The sequence below is a fragment of the Coregonus lavaretus genome (genome assembly GCF_964263955.1).
Source record: "Coregonus lavaretus genome assembly, chromosome: 20".
Classification (NCBI taxonomy): Eukaryota; Metazoa; Chordata; class Actinopteri; order Salmoniformes; family Salmonidae; genus Coregonus; species Coregonus lavaretus.
The window spans coordinates 9,706,902-9,726,506 of NC_140007.1; the positions used below are offsets into that span (position 1 = coordinate 9,706,902).

Below are 19,605 nucleotides of genomic sequence, written 5' to 3' on the forward strand. Positions count from 1 at the left end.
CAGTTCCTCAACTCACAACTCCCCTCATCCCTCGCTACAGTACGATCTGCCCCCTCTGCTGGAGGCTCAGGTTTATCTGGAATCAAGGTGAAAGCCATTCAGAAGCCGCGCGCTGTAAGGTGAAGGAGCGGTCCATCACGACGCCGGGGGGAGAGCGAGCGATAAGGACTGGGAACGGGGTTTGACTTTTTCCGCGTAAACTCTGATTTGAGGGGCGAGCGGGAAGCCATGTCTATGTTCTCAGCTCTCGGGCTGCTCTTGCTGTGCCAGCTTTTGACATCATCTACAGCCCAGGTAAGCGGTGGCTTTGGTGCGCCCGTTATCCATCCATCCCTGATGTTTTCATCTGCCACCCTGTGCTCGGAATTGCTGTTTGTATAGCTTCTTTGTAAGCTGCCTGAAGAATTTGTAGGCACTCGATAACTGGCCTGAGGTTCCCATTCAGTTCCTAGATTTTCTTTCTGCTGTGGGTGTAAATGTGTCAGTCTAATCCTTCCATGATAATTACGCTACCTGCAAGGTGGTCACTTATAGGCTATTTATCATCCATTTGTATATTAACCTTTGACCCAGTTTTATACATAGGTTATATATAAACGGTTTTGATTTTTTCCTACGTGTTAGTGCCTTTCTTGTTTTATAAGGTTGTATGTAGCCTATAAAGTGTCAATTTGTTCAAAGATTCTTGAATGGGTTATTGAAACAATTAGGTAATTTATTTATTTAATCATCCACAGGTGTCCGTGAAGGACTGTCGTCTTTTCAGTTACCTTTTTTAATTTACTTGCGAGTTTATGGAGTCAGGGTTATGTTTACCCTGAGGCTAAAGAATGCAGAGCCTGAAGATCAGTGGCCTGTTCACAATGACACCTTTGTTCATTCAGCCGTGCTTGGAAGCCCTAGGAAACACCTACGTTTATTAGTCCAGTCTGAAATTAAATAAACTATATTTGTATTATTGTATTACACTTAAATGATTAGTTTGTTACTCTAGAAATTATTTGCACTGCCTGTGCGTAATTTGGGTCATATCTGCGCTTAACCGCACGGTTGTATAAAGGTTATTTCATGCGCATAGCTTTGGCATCATATATTTTGTGATACATTTGATTGTTTTTCACAACGGAATCATGGACATTTATTTTTTATTTGTTTCAGTTGATTGTTTAGGAGATTCAAAGCAATATAATATAATAGAACCTGAAGCCTACCAATGTGGCCACTTCTTTTTCGTTCTGAATAATGACGCACGATCAGTTCACACTAATATTGGAACACTTTCAACAACAAGCATTTAGACTTTGTATATAAAAGTCTTTATCCGGTCTATTTTTTCATCCTTAATGCGCACATTCCTTCCATGCCCATTTGGACAGTAGCCTGGACACAAAGCAGCTTGATTTTAGGCCATTTATAAAGATTTATCACATGATAATACCTATCTGTCTTGCGGATATTTGTATTGATTTTTGACGTCTTGGTTTTGTGTCGCAGAGACCCGGCCCATCGGGAGCAGTCGGGCCGCCAGGACCCCCGGGACCCGCGGGAAAGGATGGTACTGACGTGAGTTAGCTAGCCAGACACCGATGCACGAGGGGCTCTCATTGGTTTTGAGACCACTGTAAGGTAGTGGAGTGTAGTAGAGCTGGGCTTTGCTATCCAATTACTGAATGAAGTTGTCGTCATGGCTGAGGCAATCAAGCAACTTGTTACTTTAGCACTTGCTTCTCAAACGAATTTTAACATTTACTTATGTGGACCTACATTAGGATTTATGCCAACTTTTTATAGGGAAGGTGTTGTATTTGATACAACTTGATCAACTGTGATTGTGGTCAAATGCTCTCTAGTTATCCAGTCTATAACATATTGACCCCTCCCACTGAGAGTCATACCCGCCCCACAGGGATTTAGTCATCATTAAACACTCTGTACACAGGCTTTCTATTGGCCAGAGGGCACCCGATGACACATCAGAGCCAATCATGATAGATATGGGAAAAGCCAAAGGTCGGACCTTAAACCAGAAATCAAGTTCATAATTGTGCTATATGTTAGAGGGGAAATAGGATTATGTGCTCAAAAAACAAAAACACTAAGGGCTATGGTCTCAAACCTTTACAATAACTTGATATGTTAATGGGCCCAAACAGAGCCTGCAACTTTTCGGATCTCATAACAGAAATTCAATTAATTTTATATTTGATGTCAAACCTTTAGATATTGGGGATTGAATAGTTGTGTTGCTTTAGTGGAGTAAAGTCAATTCACCACAGTTTGGAAGGCCTGCCAGTCATACAGAAGACCTATTCATTCATACATTCCCCAACTCTACGAGAGCATCTAAAGTTACCCCTCACACCTCCTTCCTCGCCACCCTCTCCTCCCTCCTCCTACCCACTGTCCAAACCAACCGGAGGCTTTCATCATGTGACCATTCCGCTCAGTCAGGTCGTTTTTAGCAATGTTTATTTTTCCCCATTGCCCACTGGGAGATTTATGGCAGAGGGTAACTACAACCTCCTGTGTGTTAAAGCACTTCATACACTCAGTCTATCTATCACTGGTAGCCATTCAACATATAGCTGTAGATGAGTTTCATTTCAGCCGTGTTTTCATTGACCTTTTATGACAAAATGGCCAGAAGGACGTCCGTATTTCACAGCTTTCTGCTGAGATGGTATTATTAGTCTTTAAACACACATACACACACACACAGTAATTGAGTGGCATTTGTGACTGTGGACTTGTATTAACATACAACTTAATCACTTGTTATTTAAGGATATGATATGTCCAAAATCTGTCCAATTTCCCAGACTGAAATCAAAGGCCTTTGGAATCTTATGTTGTTTCCTTTGATTGACAGGGCAAAGACGGCCCTCCTGGACTTTCAGGGAAAGCTGTGAGTATAACAACAGAACATAACCTTTTACAACAACAGATCAACAATTCATTTGTGTAGGGTGTTTGATTGTTCTAACACAGACCTGTTCCAATGTTTTAGGGACCCAAGGGGAAAGCAGGGGGAGCAGGAGGACCAGGGAACCCAGGCCTGCCCGGCCTCCCAGGAGTGGACGTAAGTGACCCGTAGAAACTCACACATACACACTGGTCTTGTTATTGATGCGTAAGAGATTGTCTGAATTGCTGTCATAGATAACTCAGCATGCACCTATTAGATATGCAGTAGCTTGAGGCTATTGATACCAAGCTGTAGTCCATGACACTAGCTTCGACTGATTTGGACTGAACAGCCATTTACCTGCATACAGAGCAAGTAACCTGTCCTCTATTCAGTGAACAATTTGCTCATAGCTACCGTTTGTTAGAGAACTTGATTGAATTATCCCATAAAATGTGTCTCCCATCTATTCAAACAGTTGAATTGAGCAATTTAGACGTAAGAAATAGCACAATATAACGTCTAATAATGTTTCCATGATGTTGTTATTCCTCCTCAGGGATTGACAGGTGCTGATGGGCCTGCAGGGAAGGACGGTCCTCCAGGGGAGGTGGTAAGTGAAGTGCCTATCAGTCTCCCAGGGTTCCTGCATGGCTGTTTGCCTCTGGATGTGCCTCATTAACTTTAATGACCTCTTCGACTAAAGACTGCCACTTTGGCCTCATCAATCAGCCACTAAAACACACACACACACACACACACACACACACACACACACACACACACACACACACACATTATGTACAGAGTGACATAAGGTGAGACATGAGGTGCCTCAGTTAGCTGAATTTATGAAAACCCACACAGAGAGCTAGTGTTGTGACCTTAGAATGACCTTAGGCTGAGATAGGTGCCATCCAGTCCTCTGTGTATCATATCTGTATGACCCTACAGAATAGAGAGAAAGGGGGTTAGTTACATTGAGCTCCTTGAGACCTTGGTGGGCTAAAGCTGGTACCTACTCAGGCCTCTGTTTTTTCCCTGTCGGGACGGATTTGTCGAGCTGGCTCTGGCCCTTTGTGGGAATGTTTTTAATGAGGGATAGGGTGACTCTGAGTCGGATTTATCTAGCGCTGGCCGCTGCTTCCCTAATCCCGCCCGGAATGCGCACAGCTGCCCACCAATCCGGCCCAGACTATAGGAAGCAGAGGGATCTGCGGCTTGGATGCAGGAGGAAATAAATACAGTTATCCTCTGAGGAAGATGAAGCGGTGAGAATCTGAAGGACTGGGTGGTAAGGCATGAAAGCAGTACAGCGCAGGAGAACGTAATGATATTATATAGCACCCCCAGAACTGGATATGAAGTGTTGGGAGTAATGCATAAAATGTGAGCTATAAAAGGATGTTAAAATGGTCCTCTGATCACAACTTGAAGGGTGTAAATGGGTCCACTGTCAAAATGGAGGCAGCCCTCTGCAATTCAACTAATTAGTCACACTAATCAGGAAGTGAGTGTTTACCTGACTGCCTAATTACCTGGATTAAATGTGCCATGCTGCAATTGGCTTAAAACCTGTCTGATATTTCCTGGCTAACATCCATGCACTAATGGGATGAAGGTTGACAAGCTTGGACGTTCTCTCCCTCCCCCTACTTACACTGAGGAAGGAATTTGGGCTGAAGCTGTTTTCAGAGCAAAACACAGGAGCTACATTTTCAGGAAAAAATACCTTTCCCTGTCAAGACATATCGACCACCTCCCCAAAACAGTCACTAGATAATGAGGTGCACCAATTCTCTTCAACACCCATAAGCAGTCTTTACTGCTTAGACCAGAGGAAGATACTGTATGTTTTCACTATTAAAGGTGCTACACATTGGATTCTTTAGAATTTTTGCATTGTAATATCAGAAAATGTCCATAATATATCTGGCGCTAACAGTGGAATGATAAGTGTTTCACAGTATTACTTACCTGCCAGTGGTGTGATTGGCTGTGATATTCGCCTATTGATTTCTTCAGCCGGAGCGGCATCTGTTGTCAAACTGGGAAAGCTGTTCTGACTTTGTGGGTGTGTTATCTAGTGGAAATCGTTCTGTCATTTCCTGGTTGCTCAAATTCTACAAATTCTACACTGTTTGCTCAATTTCAGTTTATGTGAGAAAACAAGCACTGAATATTGTAGGGAATCATTGTACCATCTAAATCGCTGTGAAATATATTTTCATTAACAAAAAATATAGTTTTTACAGCTTTTTGAAGCTGGTGGACCAAAACCGCTGTTTAAAGCTGGTGGTAACTTTCACATTTTGGTTCACCAGCTTCAAATAGCTGTAAAATCAATCAAACAGAGAATACTAGAGATACTGAGAATAACAGTAGAGGGATGAAAAGTGAAAACAAACCACGACAAATTCCATTCATCACAGGAGACATGCATGCGTGTGGCTGTGTGTGTGCATGTGATACGTGCTCGTGTGCAGGTGCATGCGCGCCTAAGTGCTGTGTATGTGTGCGTGCATTTATGTGCTTGAGTGCGTGCAACAGTGTCTGTGCGTGTCTAACTGTGTGTGTGTGTGTGTGTTAGTGCAGCAGTCTAGTCTACACTCATCCACTGTAAAGTCAGTTGGAACAGTGAGGAATGCAGTGTGGGTTGCCATGACACCACTGTGTTAAGTCTGATTGTGATTCTTTTTCTCCCTCACACCACACCAACAGCCCAAACACAGCTGAGATGGAATGTGGTGGGGACAGAGGAGGGGTCGGAGGGCAAAGGAGGGGGGCAATGGGGAAAGACAGAGGAAACAGGGAGGGAGGGGTGAAAGAGTAGACAGGAAAAGGGACATAAAATAAGGAGTGTATCGGGGGGGGGGGGGGGGTACATCTTTATTAGACTCTTGCTGTGGGTCATATCAGGTCACTGCAGCACTTTTCAGCATAGGAAAAGGGTATGTAGTTTACATTTGTAACATCTTTATAATAATGTAATAATTTGGATCGTTTCCCACCTATTTGGACCAAGGCAGTTGCACTAGTTTTGGCTCACTGATACATGACTCAATGCTGACACATGTCATCCCCTCCCAAAGACCTCGAAACACGTATATAACATGCAAATAATGTTTTAGGTTTTTAACCTAGTTCCCACCTAGTCTCATGTTTCATTGTATCTGTTGAAGTTGTCTAAGGGGTTGTGTGTCTTTGTCTCTACAGGGCGATGCTGGACCTCCCGGGCCAGGTGGACCTCCTGTAAGTACTGTTACATCTTCCACCAATAGATATCAACGTAGCCTATATCACCGGTCCATATTCATAACCTCTATTACACCAGACTGATCACTAGAAATAGAGATATTGTTGATTACACACACTCACCTGTCAACAGCTAAATCCATAACTAGGGCCCAGAGTGTTTCCTGGTCGGGTCACATGGTCAAGAAAAATGGTGGGCCCTACCTATAAGACACACACACAAATGTTCCCAGTTATAACATAACACAAACACACACAGCTGTGTATCTATAACAAACATACCTATACCTAGTGTTTACATTCGGTATACTGTCACACATCTTCAATTACACCTATACATTTTAACCATTATAACATCAGCTTGTTATGACACGATGGTTCATAAGTTGTCTGGTGTGTATGTATGTCTTAATATGCCTTCCCCTGTCTTCCTTAGGGCAGAGGGAGACCAGGAGCTCCAGTGAGTACAGATGATCATAAACAGTTTTCTTATGTTGGCACTTTGCTTTTATGTGTGTGTGCGTAGATATTTTTCGCATGTCTATATGTGACTTCTTATAGTTATGCATGTGTGTGTGTGTGGGGGTGTGTGTGCTCTCACCCAACCCATTTCTATTGTTTCCAGGGGCCACCAGGAGCCAATGGGCTTGCGGGCGGAATCGGGCCACAGGGACCAGCAGTGAGTGTTAAGACCAATTCATTAATGAATCAATCCCAATTAAGAAAGATGTACAACAGACAGAAATCAGGGAAATATACACTTACACTTAATGCCCTCTTTGACTGCCACTACTGGGTATCTAGTGGACTCACTGGTAATTCATGACGAAGTAATCAAGTTGGCAAGTTAAATGTTTAACTACTGAATGACAAGTAAAATCTGCAGTACCAGAAGCAGTATCACTCCAGGACCAGGGCTAGAGACCCCTGAGACAGACAAGACAGGCATGTCTCTCCAATCCAATCCTTTTTACATAAACACCTCAGATAGACTCAAGCATCAATGACCGCTTACAGTTGTCAAGTGGGAGAATCCAAACGTCCATGAGTGGATGGGGTCCTTGTTAGTGAGCTACCCCAGCGTAAGATCTCATCTCTTGGGAGTGGAGTGGGGAAAGACCCCTGGAGAGAGAACCAGGACTGATTGGCGTGATCGTGATGAGGCATGATTTCAGTTGAGCTTCTTATCAGAGACGCTGATTAGAGGTTCAGCAATGGATAGTCAGCTTTGATTTCCTTTAGTTTAACATGATGAGGGTAGGGGCAATGTAAATCTATGCAGTGATTTTGGTACAGTTTATATGCAAATGATCATGTTGATTGATTGACTCTAACCTGTGTGTTCCTTTGCCTCTCTCCCAGGGCCCTGAGGGCCTTGCAGGATTGCCTGGGCCTCCCGGCCCTGATGGACCCCCAGTAAGTACAGAACATCTACATTATCTGTTGATTCTCCACCTTAGTGAAATTGCTATTGCTGCCATCAGTCAGGGATGGATATGCATGGCCACACAGATGTGGGGTGAAGAAATGCTTAAAGAAAGAAATAATTCATCCGTCGGCTTGCCTGATGAAATGTTACACATTCATTTATATTTAAATCTAAACTTCATTCTCTACCTCTCTAAGGGTCTTCCTGGGGCTCTCCCTGATGGCAGTGGAGATCTGCTGGTAAGTGTCAGGACATTTTTTCAGACCCAACACATTGAAGTACATCAACCCTGTACTGTGCTGCATTGCTATGCCCAACATTAAACAGCAATGGGACATTATATTTACTACATGCCTTTGCCTAATGCGGTGTTGACTTTCCCCTTTATAGTGTCCTGCCATCTGTCCTCCTGGTCCCTCCGGACCCCCAGGAATGCCTGGATTCAAGGTGGGTACAGGACATTGTTGCTCTACCTTACTGATTGTGACTTTTAAAGCTCTGACATGTGTGCTCTTCAAATGACACTTTCCCCCAGGAACATGACAGCAAAACTAACTGTTGTATCTCCCCCTCTCCCATTCTCATCATCTACCCCTCTTTGTCTTTCTCTATGACTGTAAGTCGCTTTGGATAAAAGCGTCTGATAAATGGCATATTATTATTATTATTATTATTATATCTCTCGCCATCCCTCTCTAAATATGTTTCCCTGCTTCTTCTTTGTCTTTCCTTCCATCCTCTCTCTCTTCATTTAGGGTCACACAGGTCACAAAGGAGATAAGGGAGAGCTCGGGAAAGATGGAGAGAAGGTGAGATCAATAAGAATGAAACTCAGGGAGGAGAAACATTTACTAGTCTGAAGTGTTAATCCAGATGTGAAATACCTGTTGTTAACTGCGTGTCCTGTTGTCTCTCCCAGGGTGATGCTGGCCCATCTGGTCCTCCTGGTATTCCCGGCACTGTGGGCCTGCAGGTTAGGGATGTCACCTAATATGGCTCAAAACACAGCCATTTTTATCTGTTGGCTGTTTGTTTAGATTGTCCATTACTTTCTGCCCTGGGCCTGATGTGTGAATGCTATGCAGTGTTGATTGTTCTGATTGGTTCTTATGGTGGATGTGATCGATTCTGATTGGTTCTTAACCATCCTGTGGTGTTTTTTCCCAGGGTCCTCGTGGTTTGAGAGGACTTCAGGGCCCGATGGGGGCAGTAGGAGACAGGGTGAGTACCACGCCTCTGAATGTCGTTGTCTCAGACCTCTGTCTTCTGTCTGGAACTTACAGACCAGCATTTCAATAGGCTGCAGTGGAAACGTTGTCAGTTTTCCTGATTGTAATGCATCTACTGTCTCTCTTTCATTTCTCTTTTTAGGGTTTACCTGGTTTCCGAGGCAAACCTGGTATTGCTGGTGTCATCGGCAAGACAGTGAGTCTCTCCTTGTTTGTACTATCTGTTGAGTAGTGTATAACTCGTACCTCACTTCGGCACTGGTGTTTATGTCATTGTGTTAAGTGTCTGCCATTGGTCCCATCAATAAAAAGCTCTGTGTGTGTCATTTGATAATTCCAGGGTGATGCTGGAGAGAAAGGACCAGAGGGATTTAGAGGGCCAAAGGGAGAGATTGTGAGTAAATAATACACATATACTGTATATTTTTGTATTGATATTTGCATGTCTGAATGAACATCCTCTTTGCAGGCAACTCTAATCCCTAATGAAATAGCAGACTAAACAGTCATGTGATGGTAAATGGTAAATGGTGTGAGTACAAGGGATTGTAAAGGATCTAATGTTGCGCTACAAACTGTTCATTTCAGGTAATGTAACATTGTTCCTTGTCATTTCTCAACAGGGCAAAATTGGTCCAAAGGGAGTTCCCGGGGGAGCAGGTCCCAAAGGGGAGCCTGTAAGTCTTAAAATACAAATCTCTTAAAATACACATCTCTAATGAAATGCAAATCTCTAATGAAAACAGATATTGCAGATCTCGGACCCCTGACCAACAGAGTGTTCCTCTCCTCCGCAGGGCATCCCTGGCAGAGATGGGAAAGATGGCACCCAGGGACTGGACGGCGAGAAGGTAAAGTGGCGCCCTTTTCTCCCAAAATGCTCTCTGCTCTACTGACGTTTCCCATGAGCCCACGGTGGGTGTGGCTGATGTCATAGTGACAGTGTTTCTCTACATTGCCAGGGCGACGCCGGACGGAATGGGGTACCCGGTGAGAAAGGACCCAACGGCCTTCCTGTGAGTATCAAACCCAGTGTGTCTCTCTCCCCGTAGCCGTAGCTGCTGTGTAAAGCATGCCATTATCTAGCGTCCCACTGTGTACAGTTGGCCATTATCTGTCCCACTTTATCCTACTAGGAGATGCCCTTAAACACACACACTCTAATTCTCTTACACATTCTAATGACCACACAATCATATCTAACTCAGTCTCCCACAGTGTGTTTACTAAGCCCAAGTCCCATAGAATCATAGTACTACTGTGGACACTACCCCAGAGTCATGTTTCTATGTCTGTGTTTCAGGGTTTACAAGGAAAGGCTGGCACAAAGGGAGCCAAAGGAGGAGTTGTGAGTATGACAACAATGCATAACCAGGTCATGAAGACAGTGATTTCATAAAGACAAGGATATGATGTATACAATGGGGCCATAAAGAGAAGGATATCATAGTTATCACCACCGCAGAGATCATATTAAATTATGGAGTTCTAATATGTAATTATATGGTTAAACCGCAAGTCGCTATTCACTATTTCCACACCGTGGGGGAAAACATGGGGGAGTTCTCATAGACTGCCAGCAAAAAAAGCCTCCATTTACATGTTGCTTATGAGTGCATTTCACACTACTTTTTGATTATAATTGAATTGTAAGGCTTGTATGAATGTCCTGCTTAATATAATGTTTGTGTCATTGTTGTAAATCAACTGCATTATACTTTTTTTAAAACACTTCAACTTCAACCAGTAAAATGGCTCTTTGGCTACAGCCTATGTCAATGAGCAATAGCATTCTAGCTCACAACTGCTGCATCCAAAATAGGTATTTTGCAACTATCACAACCAAATGTAATTTTAGTGACTGTAAAAGCAATAATCAAAACAACATTGTAAGCATATGAGAACAAAAAAGTGTTTTTGTTTAGAAGTAATAACTATGTAAATCTATGCTATTTTCTTAGTGATGTCATAAAGCCAGAGGTCACAACGATATTATGCAATCAAAAGATGGAATCATACAGCTAATGATGTCACAACTGATATCATAGACCCAGTCGGTATTAGATATAACCCGCCTGTGGGGAAAACAACCTGTGGTTACCTAGGTTACTCCATTGGCTCACGGCAACATCTTGACCTTTTTCAAACGCAATTTTCTTGTTGTCTGCTTGTTTTAGTCAATTACAAAACTACATTTAAGAAAAGTACAACATGTCTAAAGATTACTTTTCAACATTGCCTGCTCCCTAGCGTTCTCACTACTTAGAAAAACATAATATTGTAGGGCTTCCCTCATGCCCCTTTTCATAATGATGCTAGCAGCCACGTGAGTGAGTGAGTGCTAGCTAGCTACCGACCGGATCATTAAGCTAGCCAAGACCAACAACACAAACAAACAGACTATACAGCTACAAGTAGTGAGTGGCGTTACAAACAGACTGTACTAAACAAGTTAAATGTCTTACCTGTGATTAAATGTTTTCCACACACAGCTACGTGTAGCCTACTTGAACACCGGGTCCTCACATTTCCCACTCTCCCATGCTCAATAGCCTGAAGCCACAGGGCTCTTCTCACCGCCTCTATTTCCCTATGCTGGAGCACTGTGAACCGTAGGTCGGGATTTTTGACCTGGTTACATGTACATTGAACAACACAGCAGCTTTTCGGTATGTTTAGTTTTTTGTGTATAACAAAAAATCGACAACGAAGTCTCTTTTACAATGGGGGTCAAATGGAAAGAATGTTTGTTTTCCCCAATTTGTGGCCGTGGTCAAGGGGGATTAATTCTTATTACGTGAATATCGACTCGGAGTATAGGATCAAAGAAACAGACAGTGATGTCATAGATGTGTACTGTGATGTCATACAGCCAATGATGTCACAAATTGTATCATACAATCAGATAAATCATACAGACAGTGATGTCACCAATTATGTGATATCAATTACAATCAAAGGTTCTCTGCTAAGACGTTGCATGCATCAACCAATGGTTGCGTGGCACTTCATCAACTGAGCCGTCAGGAACCAGATTGCTAAAACATATGACGTGGTTAGCTAATACTTAAAATACCTATCCAGGTGTTGTAAGATCTGTCAAGAACGTGCCCATTGGAACCATACAGACAGTAATGTCACAAACTACATCACACTTTCAGAGGAAATACACACAATGGTGTCACAAATTACATCATACAATCAGAGGAACCATTAAGCCAATGGCAGTGAAGATAAGCCACCACATAACCCTTCTGTTAACCCTTTCCTTCCCAGGGCAACCCAGGAGAGATGGGAGAGGCAGGGCCGTCTGGAGAGCCAGGTATTCCTGTATGTATCTGATGGGCTTCTGGGGCAGTGGGGTATTTTGTGGGTGTCTGTGTTGTGGGTTGTTTTGTTACAATGCAGTTGTGGTGTATCAGCTCCTCTCACCTGCCTGCACCATCATCTGACTCCTCCCACAGGGCGACATTGGTATCCCAGGAGAGAGGGGCGAGGCGGGACCCAGAGGTGTGGCTGTAAGTAGTCTAGGTCAAAGTTCAATTCCGTATCCATGGAAACATGGCAGCGTCCACCTGTTGAGATGGCAGTAGGTAGAGTGGAGCCATGTACCAGGGCGGCAGGTAGTGTACTGGTTAGAGTGTTCGGCAAGTAACCGAAAAGTCACTGGTTTGAATCCTGGAGCCGACAAGGTGAAAAATCTGTCGCTGTGCCCTTGAGCAAGGCACTTAACCCTAATTTGTTGTAAAACAACACATTTCACTGTGCCTATCTGGTGTGTGTGACAATAAAAAATGTTTTTATTTGTTTTATTACCAATCAGAATAGTAGTCAACATAGCAGAATAACGTTTTTTTCCTGACCATTAGAAAGTATGGTCAAAACAGAGTGTCAAATATCTGCCCTGCTAGAGCTGCCCCGGTCAACTGTAAGTGCTGTTATTGGGACATGGAAACTGCCTAAGGAAGCAACGTCATCACAAGAACTGTTCGTGAGGAGCTTCATGAAATGGGTTTCCATGGCCGAGCATCACCATGCGCAATGCCAAGCGTCGGCTGGAGTGGTGTAAAGCTCGCCGCCATTGGACTCTGGAGCAGTAAAAACGCGTTCTCTGGAGTGATGAATCACGCTTCACCTTCTGGCAGTCCGACGGACAGGGTTTGGCGGATGCCATAGTGCCCGAATGCATAGTGCCAGCTGTAAAGTTTGGTGGAGGAGGAATAATGGTCTGGGTCTGTTTCTCAAGGTTTGGGTTAGGCCCCTTAGTTCCAGTGAAGGGAAATCTTAACGCTACAGCATACAATGACATACAATGACATACTAGACGATTCTGGGCTTCCAACTTTGTGGCAACAGTTTGGGGAAGGCCCTTTCCTGTTTCAGCATGACTATGCCCCCGTGCACAAAGCGAGGTCCATACAGAAATGATTTGTCGAGATCGGTCTGGAAGAACTTGACTGGCCTGCACAGAGCCCTGACCTCAACCCGTCAAACACCTTTGGGATGAATTGGAACGCCGATTGCGAGCCAGGCCTAATCGCCCAACATCAGTGTCTGACCTCACTAATGCTCTTGTGGCTGAATGGAAGCAAGTCCCCGCAGCAATAGTCCAACATCTAGTGGAAAGCCTTCCCAGAAGAGTGGAGGCTGTTATAGCAGCAAAGGGGGGACCAACTCCATATTAATGCCCATGATTTTGGAATGATATGTTTGACGAGCAGGTGTCCACCTACTTTCATGTAGTGTATTACCACATTACCTATTGATGAGTCTGCTGCTCTCTCATTCTCTCCCATTATGCTTACAACAAGGCTGAAATGAAACAAGAGCACAGAGGCATTATTAGAAGGATTTCAACTGCCAACAACACTCAACTCTTTCCGTAAAGTTTGGATGTGACATTCATTTTCAGTTCCAAAGCTTCTTGCCCATAAAATATCAATCATAAATTGCTGGATTACTTGTATTGTTTTCATGTGGACATTAGCAAGTGAAATAAGATGGTGTTACACGTTTTATCCATCATGTTATTGCTTGTTTGAATATACAGTATGTTGATTGAGAGAGGATAAGGATGAAAACTTCCCTTATTAGTTCAATGGTTAAAACACAATAGTTTGTGATTAACTAGGAGACTGTTGGAAAGCAACGTACAACATGAGTGAGAAAGGTACAGAGGAACAAAGATCATACCCCCCCAAAAAATGCTAGCATCTCACCATTACCAATAACAGGAGTTAAGAGATTATCTGGTTCGAATCCCTGAGCCTTGAGCAAGGCACTTAACCCTAATTGCTCTGGATAAAACTAAAATGTAAACGGTAAAACAGTATGAAAATACCCTCAAATAAAAGGTGACATTCTGTACTGTCGCATCATATGAAACATTTGATCTCAAATCCAAAATGCTGGAGTATAGAGACAAATGTACATATTTTAGCTTCACTGTCCAAATAAATCTGGAGGGGAGTGTATATTCACACTATATACACTCAGTGGCCAGTCTATTTGGTACACCACCCCGTTCACTAAAATGATTTGCTTCTACAGACAGTGAGTCACGTGGCCATGGCTTGCTATATAAAGCAGGCAGACAGGCATCGAGGCATTCACTTACTGTTCGATTGAACGTTAGAATGGGCAAAATAAGTGACCTGAGCGTGGTATGATCATCGGTGCCAGGCGCACCGGTTCCTGTATTTTAGAATTTTAGAATTCACGCACGACAGTGTCTAGGGTTTCCTGAGAATGGTGTGCCAAACAAAAAGCAACCAGTCAGCGCTAGCTTGTTGATGAGAGGTTGAAGGAGAATGGCAAGAATCGTGCAAGCTAACAGGTGAGCCACAAACAGGCAAATAACGGCGCAGTACAACAGTGGCGTGCAGAACGGCATCTTGGAACGCACAACTCATCGGTCCTTGTCACGGATGGGCTATTGCAGCAGACGACCACACCGGGTTACACTCCTAAACAAGAAGAAGCGGAACCAGTGGGCACGCAATCACCAACACTGGACAATTGAGGAGTAGAAAAACATTGCCTGGTCCGACGAATCCTGTTGCGTCATGCTGATGGCAGAGTCAGGATATGGCATAAGCAGCATGAGTCCATGGCCCCATCCTGCCTGGTGTCGATGGTACAGGCTGGTGGCAGTGGTGTAATGGTGTGGGGAATGTTTTCTTGGCACACGTTAGGTCCCTTGATACCAATTGAGCAACGTTTCCGTGCCCCGAAGAATTCAGGCTGTTCTGGAGGCAAAGTGGGGTCTGACTCGGTACTAGAGGGGTGTACCTAATAAACTGTGTATAGCTATTCCCCTCCAGTTAGATGGAGGCAGTGGGGAAGACAGGAATGTATCAAAGAGGGATGGATGAAAGAGGGTCAGAGACACAGAGGGGGTTTTGTCTTTGGTTCCCTATCAGAACCCTAGAGGGAGGGAATGCAGGATACAGCCAGGATATAAAAGTGATTATCATGCTCTACACCAGGGTTTCCAAAACGGAAATGTACTTCCTGTGTCTGCAGGCCCTCATGTACTTCTTGTTATGCTAACATAATGTTATGTATTTCCCAGGGGGGCATCGGACCAGTGGGCAACATCGGGGTTCAGGGCAGCAAAGGCTTCCAGGTCAGTGGCATGATGGGATACATCCTTTCTGGACAATCCCTGAATGAAATTCTGTGTCATGTGTTGGAGGTCTTCTGATGGTGTCTATGTCATGTTCAACAGGGAATAAAGGGGGCTCTGGGGGACCCTGGTCTTCCCGGACCAACCGGAATCCGCGGCGGATTTGGTGAGAGGGTGAGTATGACCCCGAACAGAATGGTTGCTGGCCAACGACCGCTGAAGGGACCAACAGTGATGTCCACCCCGGGGATTTGAACAGTTCACCATCTGGTTCCAAGCCCAAGCATCCCTTTACACTCCACTGATGTCCTTCTGGGAATAAACAAGGCCTTTTATTTGTAGCTATGCCTTTAAAGACAGATTAGAGTTATTGACCAACTAACCCAATATTGGACTACACACAAACATGCACACACATAGCTCCTCCTGCCACACCCATTTAGATCAGAGCAGTATATAGTCATAACCTGGGCAGTGTGGGCTCACTCACTCCAGCCCTAGTGGTGTGTATTCATACTGTACCCAGGAGAGAGGTAAGAAAGCAGCCTCCTGTTCAGGAGCCGAGGGCAGAACAAAGCCTGGCTTTATCCAGCTCCTGGGCTGCCCCACTCCACAACCCAGCACACCTCCCTCCATCCCCCCCTGCATCTCACTCAGCGCACACAGTCTGCCATCTATGGAGCAATGCCCTCTGCTTCTGGTCTCCACAACCACTGGCTTTTATTCCCCCCTCTCTCTCTCTCTCTCTCTCTCTCTCGCTCTCATTCTGTTTCTCCTGCAGGGTCCAGTCGGAGCATCAGGCCCTAAAGGAGACATGGTAAGTACACATGTACTTCACTTGTAGCTTCCTACAGTAGGGGTCAAATAATTATATTACCATAGAAACCCCCTTCCCACTGTCTTCATTCAGTGTGCTCATGGGGTTACCCTGTCTCTTAAAGGGTTCAGAGAGAATCTTGCCATTGCCATTGATAATGGGAAAGGTTAAAGAGGTGGGAATATGGTTTTATGGGCTCATTATGGAAGTATATTTGTGTGTATTTGACTTTTCTAGCTACATAACGAAACATGGACATGATATTTTCTATGCAAGCTTCCATGCACACCCAATTATTGTTATTCAAATATTCACTCAGGCTTGAAAAGCAAAAGGAACAATTATAACCACTAAGTAGCATAAACAAATTATTATTTTGTTTTCTGTTCAGGGCGTGGCAGGAGCTGATGGTTTGCCCGGGGAAAATGGAGAACCTGTAAGTTATCTTTCATATTTTAAGTTTAGTCAAATTAATATACATTCAATTAGCATGCAAACGTGTGTCATCCCATTTCTTTTGTCTTATTTGTCAACAATGTTTTGCTCATTTTCAGGGTCCATTTGGTCCAGTTGGCCAAAAAGGAGAGGTGAGTAATAATATCTTTATCCAAACTGTGGAGCGAATCCTTGTCAGTGTTGAATGTATGTTTGACAACCACAATATGTTTAGGGCCTAAATTCAATCAGATCAACCATTAACCGGCGATAGCAGACACCCGCATTGTGGATGTTTTGGTGGAGTCAGAGGTGGAACTGTGTTGGAGCGGTCAGATCGGTGAGCAGCTGCGCTTGTGATCGTTGTCACAAAGCAACACCAGCCCCACTCCAGTTAGAAGTTCAGAATGAGAAAATGTAAGCTATATATAAATAATGACGCTCAAATTGAAAAATCATTCAACAAAATAATGAGGATTTCTATCATCCTAATGGAGGTGTAGATTACATCTCACATTCCAGTGTTCCAACTTGTAAACAAGGCTACATGGGATTTCTGTTACTGCAACTCCGTGCAGTGGGAGCCACTTGTGGATTTGACAGCTCTAACTCAGTTCCACCTCCGACACCGTCAAAACAACAACTATGCAGATGTCTGCTAAAGCGGACCTGATTGAATAGATCCCTAGGTCTTGGATCCCAACTCCATTCATTGACACATATTTTACTGGCAGGTTTGTCCCTCTAGATAACGACCACAACGATTGTGATCATATTCACTAGGCGTACAGTCAAAAACCCTACTTAGTTGGGCATACTAGACCAGTCTATCATTGTCCCCTTTATCACTATCTTACACAACATCTTTAGCTGCTCTTTCCCTAATTATGGTCTCTCTCCCCTCTCTATCTTTTCTCTCTGATGTGTTGCCAGAGATTTGGTGTTGGCACTAAGTGCTGGTGCCAAGGCCAGACTGCAACACACTAACTAATTGCACGGGATCCCAGCTCACATTCCAGGATTAGCTGGATAGATTAGCCTGCTGTACGATTTCTTAGCCCACTATCTGCCATCCCCACAGGGGAGAAGGGAGCCATGCTAAGCTGCAGCACAGTTTAGCTCACAATTAATGCAATTACAGCCAAGACACTGATGTGGCTCGCTAACGCTAACTGATGCTAGCTACAGCAACTCTCACACTTAGGAATTGTTGTTTTGTTCATTAAATTAATTATCAAGTGAGACATATGTACACCCCCACACTGATGTTCTCAAGCTACACAACTACAGTGTTTACTTTTCGAAAGCCCTTTGACAAGTCAGGTTGTTTCTTATTCTGGGAACAAATTACCTCAAATTAACTACTGAACCAGCAACAATTGAGCTGTCTGATTCCCTCAGATCAAGATGCTACACTTTCTTCCCTCACAACTGAACACCTCCACTGAATTTAACTCTGTTTGACATTTACTGAGTGAACACAAGAGCTGTTCATTTGATTTCGTTTTTTTGTGTGCTTACAGTCTGGGAAGCGTGGAGAGCTGGGACCCAAGGGCGTGGTGGGACCACAGGGAGAGCTCGGAGCCAGAGGGGTTCCTGGGAAACCAGGCCTCATGGGCTTTCAGGGTGAACAGGGTCTGCCCGGAATCGCTGGCAAGATTGGTGTTCCCGTGAGTAACCTCTGAGTAACTATGGGTAATGCTGTACTTCGATCCCTGTAAACTTGGCAAGTTGGTGTCCCTGCGCCGAGAATGCCTCAGATTGACTGAACTGTCATTGATGACACCTGCTGAATGAAATGTCTGTCTTCTCTGCCTCTGTTTTCAGGGTAAACTGGCAAGCGAACAGCACATCAGAGAATTGTGTGGATCTATGATTGATGGTGAGGATTTTCGAGATCAAAAGGGCTGTAGGGTGTAGTGCCCTTGTCTTTCTTTAAATTACCAAAAAGTGAATATGTTTGCAAATTTCTGTTCCTCTGTCCTCTCTCTCTCAGATCAGATTGCACAGCTGGCTGCCAACCTCAGAAGACCCCTGTCCCCTGGCCAAGTGGGTCGCCCCGGCGCTGCCGGACCTCCAGGGAAGCCAGGCGAGACCGGGTCTATCGGTCACCCCGGCTCCCGTGGACCTCCTGGCTACAGAGGACTGTCTGGAGACCTAGGAGACCCCGGTCCCAGAGGTAAGTAGCAGGAGATGCACAGGGCCATGCCGAGAAACATACAGCTCAAAATGTCTGCCCATGTGATCAGCACAGAGCAATGGACTTACTTTGCAGCACAGAACGTACTGTAAGTCTCATTAGAAGTGTACAGACAGGGGTGACCATCTCTAATATGTTGGGCATATTGCAGTTCTCATAGCCAATAGATTTCCTTTTTTTTGTAACATTGTTTTCCGTCTCTTCCACAGGTGATCTTGGTGAACAGGGTGACAAGGGACCCATCGGAAAAGCCATCGAAGGGCCCATTGGAGACCAAGGATACCAAGGTATGACAGTTTATTCACTGTGCATTCACAGTGAGTGTGGTTTGGGCTAGAATGATAAAAGTTAAAGGGTAGCCAAGGGGAGTTGTATCAGTATACTGTCTTTGCCACGAAACCCTTCTTTGTGGGACATCTGAGCTTATATTTGAGAGTAGTGCAGGTTTCCCCTCTGTGTTTGAATCAGTGCGTACTTGTTAGGAGACTTGGCTCATTCCCTATACTGTTTCTGTGCCCATAGGTATCCCAGGAGTATTTGGAATCGTCAAAGACGGGCGTGACGGATCCCCAGGAGATCCAGGAGAGCCCGGAGAGGCAGGTAGGACAGGAAGGACAGGGCACTCGGGCTCCCCAGGAATCTGTGACACTACTGCCTGCCAGGGGGCAAATGTCCATGGGAAAACCTCCAATCCCAAGAACCATTAA

General features: G+C 44.3%; 1 protein-coding gene across 1 annotated transcript; it reads left to right on the forward strand.

Annotated features, from left to right (window-relative positions):
- Positions 1–228: 228 nt before the first annotated feature.
- On the forward strand, positions 229–19,605 carry LOC311147947 (uncharacterized protein; the record flags this gene model as incomplete). The annotated part of the gene is made up of 32 exons (XM_084184795.1): positions 229–294; positions 1,495–1,563; positions 2,870–2,905; positions 3,008–3,079; positions 3,465–3,518; positions 6,122–6,157; positions 6,597–6,620; positions 6,786–6,839; positions 7,523–7,576; positions 7,787–7,828; positions 7,980–8,036; positions 8,345–8,398; positions 8,509–8,562; positions 8,757–8,810; positions 8,961–9,014; positions 9,159–9,212; positions 9,442–9,495; positions 9,616–9,669; positions 9,781–9,834; positions 10,122–10,166; positions 12,095–12,148; positions 12,283–12,336; positions 15,393–15,446; positions 15,549–15,620; positions 16,228–16,263; positions 16,655–16,699; positions 16,818–16,850; positions 18,222–18,368; positions 18,526–18,580; positions 18,695–18,877; positions 19,108–19,185; positions 19,421–19,605. The coding sequence occupies 32 exons, from the start codon at positions 229–231 to the stop codon at positions 19,603–19,605; spliced, it is 2,037 nt and encodes a 678-aa protein (XP_084040921.1).